Below are 14,930 nucleotides of genomic sequence, written 5' to 3'. Positions count from 1 at the left end.
GGATGAGTGTTTCAGCAGCAGAAGAGCTGAGGCAGGGTGGAGAGGGCGATATTACAGTGGTGGAAATAAATGTCTTTCTGATGGCGCAAATAATTAATTAGAAGGTTATTATGAGGTTAAATATGACACCGAAGTTGCAACAGTCTGCTTCTGTTTCTGACAGTTGCCAAGTAGAAGGATGGAGTTGGTGTCAATGGAACAGTTTGTGGCAGGGACTGAAGACAATTGGCAGAATTTTTCGAGCTCCCTCAGTTTTCCAGGTTGAAGGCACTTAAAATTCTCAGGTGGCCTTCTTGACACCCATCTGCCTACTCCTCATTTACCTCAAATTTTATGGGGGGGGGGGTGGTGGTTAAAACACGCTCTCACCCAAACGGAGACTGATAAGTGGCCACTTAGTGGTCCACGTTTTGCTGGCTTCAATTTTGAAGCTGGTGGGAGGAGGCCAAGCATAGGGGAGGGGATGCCCAATTGGTTACCTTGTGTGGTGGTATGTATTAGGGGTAATACGGTACACCATGAATGCCGAGGAGCTATTGGAGGACAGATGCTGGGTCCCGATTGGATCAGCCGCCTACTGGGCTCCACCCAGATAGGCGGGGTATAAGAACCCGTTTTACTCCCCGCAGCTGCATTCTGTGACTGAGCTGCTGGAGAACAAGTCTGAACAAGTCTGCTCAATAAAGCCTCGATTGAAGTTCTCTCCGTCTCGCCTCGTGTGTGATCGATGGTGCTACAATTTATTGAGCAGACTCAAAAAGGAATATGGAACTCCGGATCGCCCTGGAGTGCCTGCGAATCGGCCCCCAAGCAGCTAACGCAACATTGGCGTTTAAGCACTGGCTGGCGTGCTTTGAGGGATACCTCCAAACGGCCCCCGGCAGACCAACAGAAGACCAGAAGATGCAGGTCCTGCATTCCAGGGTGAGTCCCGAAATCTACTCACTCATCGAGGGCGCGGAAGAATTCCCAGCGGCGATCAACCTGCTGAAGGAGATCTACATTAGGCCCGTCAACCAGGTCTACGCACGCTACCAGCTCGTGACGAGATGACAAATCCCCGGGGAATCGCTAGACGAATTCTTCAATGCTGTAACGATCCTGGGACGAAACTGCAACTGCCCAGCGGTTACGGCGAATGAACATACGGACCTCCTGATCAGAGACGTTTACGTAGCAGGTTTGGCATCATCGCAAATTCGCCAGAGACTTTTAGAGAAAGACTCTCTCGGACTCACAGAGGTACGGGCCCTTGCAGCCTCCCTCGACGTGGCCTCCCAAAATGCCCGCGCCTATGCCCCCGACCGCGCTGCAGCCCCTTGGGCTCCGTGGACCCCCGCCGCGGCCGGCCCCCGGGCACCCCCCACCCCTCCGCAAGCGTGCGCAGCCAGAATCCCAGACCACTCGGGGGGGCCCCGCTGCTATTTTTGCGGGTAGCCAAAACACCTCCGCCAGTGCTGCCCGGCCCGCTCGGCCATCTGCAAAAGCTGCGGTTAAAAAGGGGCACTACGCAGCGGTGTGCCAGTCCCGTGGGGTCGCCGCTATCTCTGGGGAACAAACGGGACCACAGACTCAACCCCCCCAGCGACCCACGGGCGGCCAACGGGCGCCGCCATTTTGGGCCCCGGACACCACGAGGGGGGGACGGGCGCCGCCATCTTACTACCCAAGGGCCACATGCGATCTATGGGAGTGGCCATTTTGTCCACCCCCGGCCACGTGCGACCCATGGGAGCGACCATTTTGTCCACCCCCGACCGTGTGCGATCCATGGACGCCGCCACCTTGGCTGACAGGCAAGGACCCCAGCGTGGACGGCTCCACACTGCCTGAAGACAACGATCTGATGCACCAACCACATTTGGCATCGGTGACCCTCGACCAGTCGCGGCCCCGGACGCTCCAGACGACAACAACAAAGGTGCTGGTGAACGGGCACGAGACGCCGTGTTTGATCGACTCGGGGAGCACGGAGAGGTTTATTCACCCGGACACGGTAAGACGTTGTTCCCTTGTAATTCGGCCAAGCATCCAAAAAATCTCCTGGCGGCGGGGTCCCACTCCGTTGCAATCAAAGGGTTCTGCATCGCAAACCTTACGTTGCAGGGGAGAGAGTTCAAAAATTACCGGCTGTATGTCCTTCCCCACCTCTGCGCTCCCACCCTCCTGGGATTGGACTTCCAATGCAACTTCCAGAGCTTAACATTCAAATTTGGCGGCCCTGTACCCCCACGGACTATCTGCAGCCTCGCGACACTCAAGGTCGAACCGCCCTCCTTGTTTGCGAACCTCACCCCGGATTGCAAACCCGTCGCCACTAGGAGCAGACGGTACAGCACCCAGGACCAGACGTTTATCAGGTCCGAAGTCCAGCGGCTGCTGAAGGTAGGCATAATCCAGGCCAGCAATAGTCCCTGGAGAGCCCAGGTGGTAGCAGTGAAGACAGAGGAGAAGCAAAGGATGGTCGTAGACTACAGTCAGACCATCAACAGGTACACGCAGCTAGATGCGTACCCTCTTCCCCGCATATCCGACATGGTCAATCGGATTGCACAGTACAAGGTCTTCTCCACCGTGGACCTTAAGTCCGCCTACCACCAGCTCCCCATTCGCCCCGGTGACCGCAAGTACACTGCCTTCGAAGCAGACGGGCGGCAATACCACTTCTTAAGGGTTCCATTCGGCGTCACGAACGGAGTCTCGGTCTTCCAACGGGAGATGGACCGAATGGTCGACCAACACGGTTTACAGGCCACGTTCCCGTACCTCGACAATGTCACCATCTGCGGCCACGACCAGCAGGACCACGACGCCAACCTCCGCAAAGTCCTCCAGACCGCTAACGCCCTCAACCTCACCTACAACGAGGAAAAATGCGTGTTTAACACTGACCGTCTAGCCATCCTTGACTACGTAGTGCGTAATGGAGTGATAGGCCCCGACCCCGAACGCATGTGCCCCCTCATGGAGTTCCCTCTCCCCCACTGTGCCAAAGCCCTGAAACGCTGCCTGGGCTTCTTTTCTTATTACGCCCAGTGGGTTCCCCAATACGCAGACAAGGCCCGCCCACTAATCCAGTCCACTACTTTTCCCATCGACAGAGGCCCGCCAGATATTGCAAAGGCCACGATGCGTGCCATCGATGAGTCCCTCCCCTTTCAAGTCGAGAGCGACCCGTCCGACGTAGCTCTGGCGGCCACGCTCAACCAAGCGGGAAGACCCGTGGCTTTTTTCTCCCGGACCCTCCACGCTTCAGAAATTCGCCACTCCTCAGTAGAAAAGGAGGCCCAAGCCATAGTGGAAGCTGTGCGACATTGGAGGCATTACCTGGCCGGTATGAGAGTCACTCTCCTCACTGACCAACGGTCGGTAGCCTTCATGTTCGATAATGCACAGCGGGGCAAGATAAAAAATGACAAGATCCTGCGGTGGAGGATCGAACTCTCCACCTACAATTATGAGATCTTGTATCGTCCCGGAAAGCTGAACGAGCCGTCCGATGCCCTATCTCGTGGCACTTGTGCCAACGCACAAGTGGACCGTCTCCAAGCCCTCCACGAGGACTTCTGCCACCCGGGGGTCACTCGTTTCTACCACTTCATAAAGGCCCGCAACCTCCCGTACTCCGTCAAGGAGGTCCGAACAGTCACCAGGAACTGCCAAATCTGCGCAGAATGCAAACCGCATTTTTTCAGGCCAGATAGAGTGCACCTGATAAAGGCTTCCCGTCCCTTTGAACGTCTCAGTTTGGACTTCAAAGGCCACCTCCCCTCCACCGATCGCAACACGTACTTTCTTAACGTCGTTGACGAATACTCCCGTTTCCCCTTCGCCATCCCCTGCCCCATCATGACCGCGGCCACGGTCATTAAAGCCCTATGCACCATCTTTACACTGTTCGGTTTCCCCGCCTACATCCATAGCGATATGGGGTCTTCCTTCATGAGTGACGAGCTGCGTCAATTCCTGCTCAGTAAGGGCATAGCCTCAAGCAGGACGACCAGCTACAACCCCCGGGGGAACGGGCAGGTAGAGAGGGAGAATGGAACGGTACGGAAGACCGTCCTACTGGCCCTACGGTCTAGGAGTCTCCCAACTTCCTGCTGGCAGGAAGTACTCCCGGATGCCCTTCATTCTATCCGGTCCCTGCTGTGCACCACCATGAACCAAACGCCGCACGAGCGCCTCCTTGTCTTCCCTAGGAAGTCCGCTTCTGGAACGTCACTTCCGACCTGGCTGGCAGCCCCGGGACCCATTCTGCTCCGGAAACATGTGCGGGCGCACAAATCAGACCCACTGGTGCAGAAGGTACATCTACTCCACGCAAACCCGCAGTACGCCTACGTGGCGTACCCAGACGGCCGACAGGACACGGTCTCTCTGCGGGACCTGGCGCCCGCCGGAGCTTCCCACCCCCCCCCCAACACCAATCACCTCCCCCTCACTCCCGCCGGTGCACCCCACAGCTACCCCCTTCCCGGGGGGATCGGTTCTCCTCCCAGGCCCGTCCAGGAGTAAGGAAACAGAAGGGGACAGCGCGATGCTCCCAGAGTCGACCGGACCCGAGCCAGCACCACCACCACCACCCGGGCTGAGACGATCGGAAAGGGCGACCAGAGCATCATCTCGACTCATCGAATCGACTTAAGATGTATATAATTCAGTGGCCCAGTATAGCGGCATTGTTGTAAATAGTTAACGCTGCTAATCGGGTAAAATGTGAATAATTCAGTGGCCCAGTAAAAGCGGCATGATTGTATATAGTTCAATGGTTAAGGCACCGACCCTGTAAACCCCTACCACCATACCACCCACCACCCCGCCGGGTTCTTTTTTAACAAGGGGAAAATGTGGTGGTATGTATTAGGGGTAATATGGTACACCATGAATGCCGAGGAGCTATTGGAGGACAGACGTTGGGTCCCGATTGGATTTGCCGCCTACTGGGCTCCACCCAGATAGGCGGGATATAAGAACCCGTTTTACTCCCCGCAGCTGCATTCTGTGACTGAGCTGCTGGGGAACAAGTCTGAACAAGTCTGCTCAATAAAGCCTCGATTGAAGTTCTCTCCGTCTCGCCTCGTGTGTGATCGATGGTGCTACACCTTGTTTTAGCCTAAGGCAGGGATGTGGGGGATTGCTCCTTCATGGCCCCATTTCTCGAGCAGGGCCCTCCCCATGGCTTTTCCAACCTGAACTTCCATTCGACTGGCCCTCGACCGCCAACTAGGTTCCCCCCCTCCTCCAATCCCTGCCATGAGACTTACACTTTCATCTGTTCCTGAGCTCCAAGACCGTCTACAGTCTCAGCAGTGACTACCACTTCTGGAGTTATTGCAGGAACAACAGAGCTCTTTGAGGTAGAACCTCCTTCTGACTGAGGGGCAGAAATCCTTCTTCCAGCCAATTAATGCTCCATGATGTGTTAAATGGCTGCCGACATCAGCAGGGATGCATTCCATGCCAACTTTCTCGGTGGTAGGACGCCCATCTGAAAAATCCTGCCCAATGATTTCAGTCTTCTTAATATTTAAGTGGAGGTAATTTCTGCTCATCCTACATTCTTGTGTGTGCTGGGTTAGCGGGAAATAAAGCATTTGGATAGGAATATGAGCATCTTGAGCACTCACATACAAGCTTAGTCAATCTGCGGTTCTATTTTATGAACAGTATGAATGTATAATTGTAATAACAGATAGCATATTACATACTAGATAATTATGAAGGAAAACACAACAGCTTGTTTCTGAGTAATGGAGTAATTTGAAAGTAGGGGGCTGGTTTAGCTCAGTTGGCTGGCTGGCTGGTTTATGATGCACAGTGAGGCCAACAGTACGAGTTCAATTCCCATACTAGCCTAGGTTATTCATGAAGGCCTCACCTTCCCTAGCACGGTAGGTAGCCTTGTGGATAGCACAATTGCTTCACAGCGCCAGGGTCCCAGGTTCGATTCTGGCTTGGGTCACTGTCTGTGAGGAGTCTGCACATCCTCCCCGTGTGTGCGTGGGTTTCCTCCGGGTGCTCCGGTTTCCTCCCACAGTCCAAAGATGTGCAGGTTAGGTGGATTGGCCATGATAAATTGCCCTTAGTGTCCAAAATTGCCCTAAGTGGTGGGTGGGGTTACTGGGTTATGGGGATAGGGTAGGGTGCTCTTTCCAAGAGCCGGTGCAGACTCGATGGGCCGAATAGCCTCCTTCTGCACTGTAAATTCTATAATAATGTTCTCTATATCCCCCCTCACCTGAGGTGTGTAGTCCTCCAGTTTACCGCCAGTCAGCTCTCTCCCTCAAAGGGGAAAGCAGCTTATGGTTATTTGGGACTACGGCGACTTTACTTTAACTTGAAAGTAGACAAGCTTTGCAAAGAAAAATAACTTCAATATGAATTCCATAAAATAGGTATAATCGAATGCCTTTACGAATTGAAAGAAATCATGGATTCATTTAGCTCTGAATAAATATGTGAAGTACAAATGCTAGAAAACCTGAACTAAAAACAGAATATTCTGGAGTACACAACAGACTTCTAAACTGAAAGGAAAAATATAGTTATTATTTTAGGAAGACTTTTTTTCAGCTAAAACAATCACTTTTCAATTTTCAGACAGAGGTAGAGCTATTTCTATTTCTCTTCCATCATTTGTTCAGGATTGTACAATAAGTTATTATACCGCCTCTCTCTTTAGGTTAAGGTTCATTTCTTCCATGCTGGTGTCCGCCTGACCATGCACAGACCTCCCATGGATGTAATATCCAAAGCATCTATGTGAGAAAATCATGACAGAGATCTAAAAAAAATAAAAATGCAGAACAAGATCAAATAGCTAGCCTAATTTTGTAAAAAGCGATTTTGTAAAATCTTATTGAATTACAATAGAATACTCACATTACTTATTGAACAAACATCAATAAACTGACTTATTCTGTCTTCCACAAATCGTTCATAAATACCTGTACAGAAAACTACCTGCAAACAAGGCATACATGTTTTGTCAGTTTAAGCGACATTTCAAACTGATCAAAAATTACCACTCTTCATTATCACATATTATATTGACCTGTTCACAAAATGACTTCCATAATATATATGACCTACCTTATTTCATGGAAATTTCAGTAATTGTCAGTTGCAAAACATTTGAAGAGAAAATTTCATACTGAAATACTTATAAAGAATTATGATTAATTTTGATGTTAATTATTTCTATTGATTCTAAATAGATTTATTTGAATGATAAGGTGCTCCTTTGTACTATGATGGAAGCTGGGACATTGACCATACAATGCATCATGGTGGGGTTCCACAGATGTGATGATGAAGGTCACCACGTGTTACCCATTGGAAAGGATGAGCTTCATTTCTGCTCAAAGCCCTGTGATCTGACACTTGTGGAGCAGAATAAATGTCCGACCTAATTCATGGGATGTGAATGTTGCTGGCAAGGCCAGCATTTATTGCCCATTATTATACAAATTAGCAGCTTGTCGTCTGGCAGAGGAGTTAAGTGTCAGTCACATTGCTGTGAGTCTGAAGTCCCATATAAACCAGACTAGGTAAGGAGGGTAGATTTCCTTCCCTGAGGGCATTATTGAACCAGATGGACTTTTATGGCAACCTGTTAGTTACATTGTCGTCTGATACTATCTTTTTATTTCAGATTTATTTAATTAGCTGCTGTAATGAGATTTTGAAATCAGGGGATAGATTTATACTCCTCCACTGGTCAGTTTGAAGGTTAAAATCATAAAATCCAGCATGTGGCCTTTCTGCCACCATCGCTGTTTTACCCATGGCAGGGAGAGGTCCACACCATGCAGGAAGCTGGGCAGTCTTAGCTGTGCAAGCTGGTGTTAGGCAAGGGGTTGGCTAGGGGTGTGGGGAGGAAGATCTTCTTTGCAGGTTTCCTGCACCCATTTAAAGCACCACTCCCAAGATCATGCTTCCTCCTTCACCCTCCCACTCCTGGCCTCTGAAGCCCAGCTTCCCACCCCCTTCACAGGGCTTGCCATCCTGACTCCGGCGAAATACTTTGCTTCTGCACATTCTCCCCGAGTCTGCGTGGATTTACTCTAGGTGCTCCGGTTTTCTCCCACAAAGTCCCGAAAGACGTGCTTGTTAGGTGAATTGGACAGTCTGAATTCTCCCTCAGTGTACCCGAATAAGTGCCGGACTGTGGCGACTTAGGAGACTTTCACGGTACTTCATTGCAGTGTTAATGTAAACCTACTTGTGACACGAATAAAGATTAATATTATTATCTTGGAGTCTGGGGCGGCACGGTGCGCAATGGTTAGCACTGCTGCCTACGGCACTGAGGACCCGGGTTCGATCCCGGGTCACTGTCTATTTGCACATTCTCCCTGTGTTTGCATGGGTTTCACCCCCACAACCCTACAATTGTCCCTTAATTGGAAAAAAAATGATTGGGCACTCTAAATTTTTTTTTCAAATATCTTGACGTCTGACTCATGTGACAATCCCCAGTTGGGACTGCCTGTAGTCCTAGTTGTGGCCACTGCGCCCACCTGGTGCTGCTGGGGCCACAAAACTGCTAGCTATCCGATTGGCCAGCAGCTTTCCGCAGGGGGGGCTTTATGTTCCTGTGGGACAGAAATCCCATCTCCAACCTATTCATAGCCAATTGACAGTTAATTGACAGCAGGGCAGCCATTCCTCCTCAAGGTGGCTACCCACGTGCCCTATGTCTCTGGGTAATTTGTTCAGGGGCTGGACTATTAGTCCAGTAACATAAGCACCATGGGGTGAATTGTACAGGAAATCAGGACTGCTAACCCATAACCCCTGGACTGCACTTATTCAAAGTCTGACATGATTCTTTAAAAAACAAATTAACAAGCTTTAAGTTGTTAACAGACCACAGACTGAGCGTTTACATTGCCATCCCCACCCCCAACCCCAAATATTCAGTGGCAGCAAGGAAAAAGGATCATGTTATAACCTGCCTACTGACGATTGGCTGGGGACTAATGACTATCCCACAATCCTATGGGAGTATGAACTTCCCCAATGAGGGGGGCGGAGAAACTCCTACTATAAATAAACTGGCCAGTCCAGGAACCAGGAGGAAGGAGAAGGTAGCAAGGGAAGTTACTGCTACTGTTATGTATATATTGTTAGAGTAAATAAACGTTATTATTTTGTATCCTTAAAACTCATGCTGGATTCTTCGGGGCCCTTACAAAAGATCACAAGGAGTTATGTCAGGTATGAAGTAGCATTGCAAAGGCAGATAAAAAGGCTGCAAGTGAAACGGTGGCTGGCTTTAGCAGAAGAGTCTGCTGGCAAAGCTGGGAGAATTCTCTAGTTTTGTAAGTTACCTTCATAATAATTTTGAGATTTCATGGGGAAATATTGTCAGGGAAAAGTGCCAAGACATAGGTGTTAATCCAAATTTCTGCACCTCAGTACTGGACACTGAGATGAGTGTCCGCTTGGGCATTGTATATTCTGGAGGAGGAGGAGGAAAGCCGACCAAAAAAAGGTGCATCCTGTGGTCGAGGAAGTTGTGGAACCTGCTGCTTAGCAAGGACCTGTGGATGAGGCACAAAAACACTATCCTATCATCAGAGCATAGTGGCAAAGGATGACACACCTTCAAATGACACCTTCAAGGGAGATAATCTCATCACTGTCTGACAAGTTGGCTGGGAAGATTACTTCAAGTTGTATTGGTGGACACCCAATGTCTGTTGTACTGAAGGTCACAGTGGCCCTGAATTTCTTTGCCTCAGGGTCCTTCCAGGCATCATCTGGAGACAGCATCCCATACATAAGGGTTTTTATAGATGCAATATTCAGATGTGTGACTGCATTGGAAGTCTAGTCCAAGCAGTAGGGGCGCGCAGAGATGAGGGAGGACGTACAGTTTAAAATGGGCGTACTCAGTACCCCCGGATCTGTACCGAATGGGATCCGGAGGCAAGGGAGATTGTTTGGGATACGGGTTAGCTATGAAGGGAGCAGCGCCTTACCGTGTCGGAGTGAATGAAGCTCTCTATGATCCCGGAGTCGAAAAGACAGGGGATCTCGTGCCCATTGACCCGGACGACCATCATAGAACTTTTCAGGTGCTTTGGCCGCGACTGGTCGAGGGTGACTGCACCAAACTGCGGGTAGCCTGCGTGGTCGGAGGTATCAGGGTCACAAAATGGCGACCCCCACAAGTCGCACATGTCGGGCTGAGTCGAAGATGGCGACCATGATGACCGCCCCCATTGGTCACACATGTCGGTCGGTGTTGAAGCTGGCGGCCAAGATGGCCGCCCACACGAGTCGCACGAGGCTGAAGACGCGTCTGAAGGGGGCGTTCCCGGCAGGCACGCAGCCACATTGTGGGGTCTGTGGGCCTGTGAGTCCGTGGGTCGGGCCTGGTAAGCTTTTGGCTTCTGGGTTTTAGGTCGGCCCAGACAGACTCTGGCATAGTGTCCCTTTTTGCCACAGTCGCTGCATGTCGCGGTGCGGGCTGGGCAATGCTGCTGGGGGTGTTGACCCTGGCCGCAGAAGTAGCACGGCGGTTCCCCGTTCTGGATGGGCAGCCGCGCGGCACAGGCCTGTGACGTAGTTGGGTCTGGTGGAGGCCGCGTCGGTGGTGCCCACGAGGGGTTTGCTGGGTCTGCGGGGAATGCGCTGAGGCTCTGGTAGGCCACCTCTAACGAGGTGGCTAGTTTTACCGTGTCCTGCAGGTCAGTGGCCCCGTTTTCCAGCAGGCACTGCCTGACGTAGTTAGACCGGACCCCAGCCACGTAGGTGTCCCGGGGCTTCATGTGCTCCTCGGCCTTCACATCCTGATAGTTGTAGTTCTTGACGAGTAGGGTAATGTTCTCTAGGTACTCGTCCAGCGATTCCCCGGCGCGTTGACGGAGAATAGCGAGGAGGTGCCACGTGAACACCTCATTTACGGGCTTCAGAGTCACGACAGCTGCCTCGTACGTGGCAGCTTTCTCTATCATTACGGAAATTTGATGGCTCACCCGTGCATAGAGGAGGCGCAGCTTGAGGGTTTTGGGGGGAGGCGTTGCGGAGGAGTCGAGGTAGGCCTCAAAACAGCGAAGCCAGTGGGAGAAATCTCCTTAGCTTCTGTTGCTCATGCGTTGAGTTTATCTGGCTTTAGAGCGGCTTCCATAGTGATGTCGCTGGATAATAAATTGATATACCATCAACTCACTGCGAGACTATGAGAACGAGTGAACATAAGGCTTTATTATCCAGGAACTTGCCTGCCAGTATCTGCTGTACAAATGAGTGCCGCCCACAGGTGGCAGGTCTATATATCGCCCCGGGGCGGCGGAGCCCACCGGGGTTCTAGTACAATACCTGGAAGTAGATCGTATTACCATTTCCTGATCATAGGTCACAGTACTATACAGACAGCTCATATTCCGGTGAATACATTCGCCACACTGATGTGCCTATCCGTTCATTTCATTTACTGATGATCATGCCAGTCAGGCAGACAGAGCCAGAGGGCACGATTCTCCAGAAAGATTTCTAATATGTGGGAGCGAGCGGTAACTGCTGCAAACTTCCCAACACTCGGCCCAGCAAGGCCAGCAATGTTATTCAATGTTAATTGGTTCACTCAACAAGGCCCCACGGGCTTCTCGCCGCAAATGAAGGCTCACCAGCCGATTTTCTGGGACCGCGCTCACCAGCCCACCCCACTAACAAAATTGAGCAGCACTTAAACAGTACTTGCTCAGCCAACCCCAGTCAGCTCGCAACCATGGCGCCGAGAAGATCAGCCCCAAGGTTCGGCGATGCGGGCCTGACCTGGCTTCTAGACACGTTGGAGGCCAGGAGGGATGTCCTATTCCCCCGAGGGTCCCGGAGGGTGAGCCACAGGGTAGTTAGTGCTGCCTGGGATGAGGTGGCAGCGTCTGTAATCTCTTGGAGCGTGACCAGGAGGACTAACCTCCAGTGCCATAAAAAGGACAACGACCTGCACCGGGCAGCAGGTGTGAGTAAACACCAATGCCCCCGCCCCCCCCCCCCCCGCGTCCTTTCTGCCCCCACTTGAGCATCCACCCCCCAATTCTCCATGTGGCCCCCAACCCTCCCTTCACCTCCCCCCTCTTCCTTTGATCCCCCCACTCTTCCTTCACACCGCCCTCCCACCACTGTGAACCGCACGTGTGGCTAACAATGCTCTCTCTGTGTCCTCGCAGTAGAAACTCTCCCACAATCATCGGGAGAGGGCCCAGACTGGCGGAGGTGTGCCGGAATTAGGAATCCTCACTACCTTCGAGAACGGGCCCCGGAGGTGACGGGGGTGGCTGAGGACAGAGCGGTCCCCAACGTGGAGGTTGGCGGAAGCTGGAGGACCTGTCAAACGTGAGTTGTTATTGCATTACTGGCTGACCCATTCCTCCCACTGATCACATGTCCATCCTTCCACAGGTCCTTAGCCGACGGTGCTGGCCCATTCCGGGTGACCCCCTCTCCAGCCTCCCAGGGGAAGACCTCAGAGGAGTGCTCTGAAGAAGACACGATTGATACATCACAGCTGACATCCCCACTCTCCACCAGTGCAGATACATGCACCTTGGTGGGAAACGTTAGTGGTCAGGCTTCTGGATCACAATCTGGTGAGCACCACACAGCTGCTGATGCACACCTGGTGGAAGCAAGAACCCCCAGGTGAGACAGTAGTTGGAGGTCTGCTGGATCCCAGGACCCAGCTGTGGTCGCCACCCTAACAATGTTGGCCTTGGTGCCACATATTGCCTGCAATATCTCCTGCGCCTGTATGGACCTGGCAGGTCCATACAGGGGCAGGAGATGTAGCAGACAATATGTGGCACCAAGGTCAACATTGCTAGGGTGGCGACCACAGCGGAGAGCCTGGTGCACAACGATAGCACCATTATTGAGGGTGTCCAAGGCATGATGCAATCGGGGACAGCCATGGTTGAGGGTTTTGCCAGACTGTCTGACTCACTGGGGGATGTAACCCAGTACCAGGCTAACCTTGATGAGGTTCTGCAGGACATGTCCCCCTCTCAGTTAGGAGTGCCGAAGTGCTGCGGAGCTTATCACAGTCAAAGGTGGACATTGCTGAAGCGCTGCAGAGCATGTCCCAGTCTCTGTGGCGCATTGCTGAGGGGGTTGACACCATGGTGCAGGCCATGGGGAGCCGCCAGGGCTGGCAGAGCCAATGAAGCAAGGGCAGCTGGGCTTGAACCAGCTGCCCCTCCATCTCAAGGTGAGCCCCATGACCCTATGGGCACCGAGTGGGAGGAGGGGTGTTATGTGCCATCCCGGACCCGTCGCATGGATTGGGGACAGTGGCCACCAGTTCCCCCGAGTTCCATCCCTCTGATGAGGCCACACCTCGCAGGCAGCACACAGGACAGGGCTGTGCATGTTAGTTAATTTCTAAAAGAAAATCCATGGGCAGCACAGTAGCACAAGTGGATAGCACAGTTGCTTCACAGCACCAGGGTCCCAGGTTCGATTCCCCGCTGGGTCACTGTCTGTGCGGAGTCTGCACGTTCTCCATGTGTCTGCGTGGGTTTCCTCCAGGTGCTCAGGTTTCCTCCCACAGTCCAAAGACATGCAGGTTAGGTGGATTGGCCATGATAAATTTCCCTTAGTGACAAGGTTAGGAGGGGTTATTGGGTTACGGGGATAGGGTGGAAGTGAGGGCTTAAGTCGGTCGGTGCAGACTCGATGGGCCGAATGGCCTCCTTCGGCATTGTATGTTCTATGTTCATTCGGTTCATTAGACATGATCGACCCTCTACAAATTCACCCTGACTCTCTGTCCAATCAATTCATATTTATTCGTGCTCAGGCTAACCTGCTGTACAAATAAAAGCACAGATTAAAGAACATTCCCACCTGAATAACACCAACTGTCAGCCAAATGCCACTAGCCATGCCAAATCTGAGAATACGGCTTGGTGGGACAACATCGCTCTCTGCAGTTCTTTTTAAATTCGAATAAGGACTCATTGAAGTTAGATTTGCAAAACCAACAACCTGAGAAAAAAGAAAACTAAATTAATGGATTTGCAGTTCATGATATGTATATCATGTGACTAGCAGAAAACATAAAATCCATGTTTGGTCAGAAAGCATCCTGAATGTCATAGCCTTACATTATGAAACCACATCCACTGCAAAACTACACAGAAATACTGCAACAAAAGTTCCAGATCCTGATGGCGGAGTATGATCTATGCAAGCCAGCTAGCAGTAAGCTTCCTTGCTGATGTCACCATTTAAAGGCTAAATAATGTGCTTTTTTGCCTGCTTGTCTATAAATCCCTTCCTTCACGATCAAGAAGGAACAATGTTGATGACTAAAAATTCTTCCGGAATCTTGAGAAGGTGATATAAACGTAGGTTTAAATGGGTGTGGGGGGGGTTGCTTTGAGGTTATTTCAGTTGGAACCGTTGTGTTGTGTGATTGTTAACATTTGAATGGAAGTATTTTTTAAATAAATAAATAAAATAAACGTATGTTTATTCTGAAGGCAGAAGGGCGCAGCGCGAAGGTTTACCAGACTGATTCCAGGGATGGCGGGACTGTCATATGAGGAGAGGTTGACTAGGTTAGGATTGTTCTCGCTGGAGTTCAGAAGAATGAGGGGGGATCTCATAGAGACTTATGAAATTCTAACAGGATTAGACAGGGTAGATGCAGGGAAGGTTGGTCCAGAACTAGGGGTCACAGTCTGAGGATTCAGGGGAAACCATTTCGGACAGAGATGAGTGTCATAATATCCACTCATGTATATAATGAGATGCAGACAGGCAGTGATTGACACACAGGATAACCAATGAACACACACGACACATAACAACCAATCACCAGACAGGACACCACCACTATAAAGCACATAGGGCATTAAAACTCTCCCTCTCTCTGCAGGACACAGCTACTGAGATAGTAAGAGTGCACAAGC

General features: G+C 51.2%; 1 protein-coding gene across 1 annotated transcript in view; it reads right to left on the bottom strand.

Annotated features, from left to right (window-relative positions):
• tmem67 (transmembrane protein 67) overlaps nucleotides 1–14,930 on the bottom strand; it is a 439,599-nt gene that overhangs the window by 51,784 nt on the left and 372,885 nt on the right. Inside the window, exons 22-24 of the mRNA XM_072468028.1 lie at nucleotides 13,861–14,001; nucleotides 6,886–6,966; nucleotides 6,671–6,787 (exon numbers count right to left, since the gene is read on the bottom strand). Coding sequence (XP_072324129.1) covers nucleotides 6,671–6,787; nucleotides 6,886–6,966; nucleotides 13,861–14,001 — 339 coding nt within the window. The remainder of the gene's footprint in view (nucleotides 1–6,670; nucleotides 6,788–6,885; nucleotides 6,967–13,860; nucleotides 14,002–14,930) is intronic.

The sequence above is a fragment of the Scyliorhinus torazame genome, chromosome 11 (assembly GCF_047496885.1).
Source record: "Scyliorhinus torazame isolate Kashiwa2021f chromosome 11, sScyTor2.1, whole genome shotgun sequence".
NCBI classification, from domain to species: domain Eukaryota; kingdom Metazoa; phylum Chordata; class Chondrichthyes; order Carcharhiniformes; family Scyliorhinidae; genus Scyliorhinus; species Scyliorhinus torazame.
This window is presented reverse-complemented; position numbering and strand designations above follow the sequence as displayed.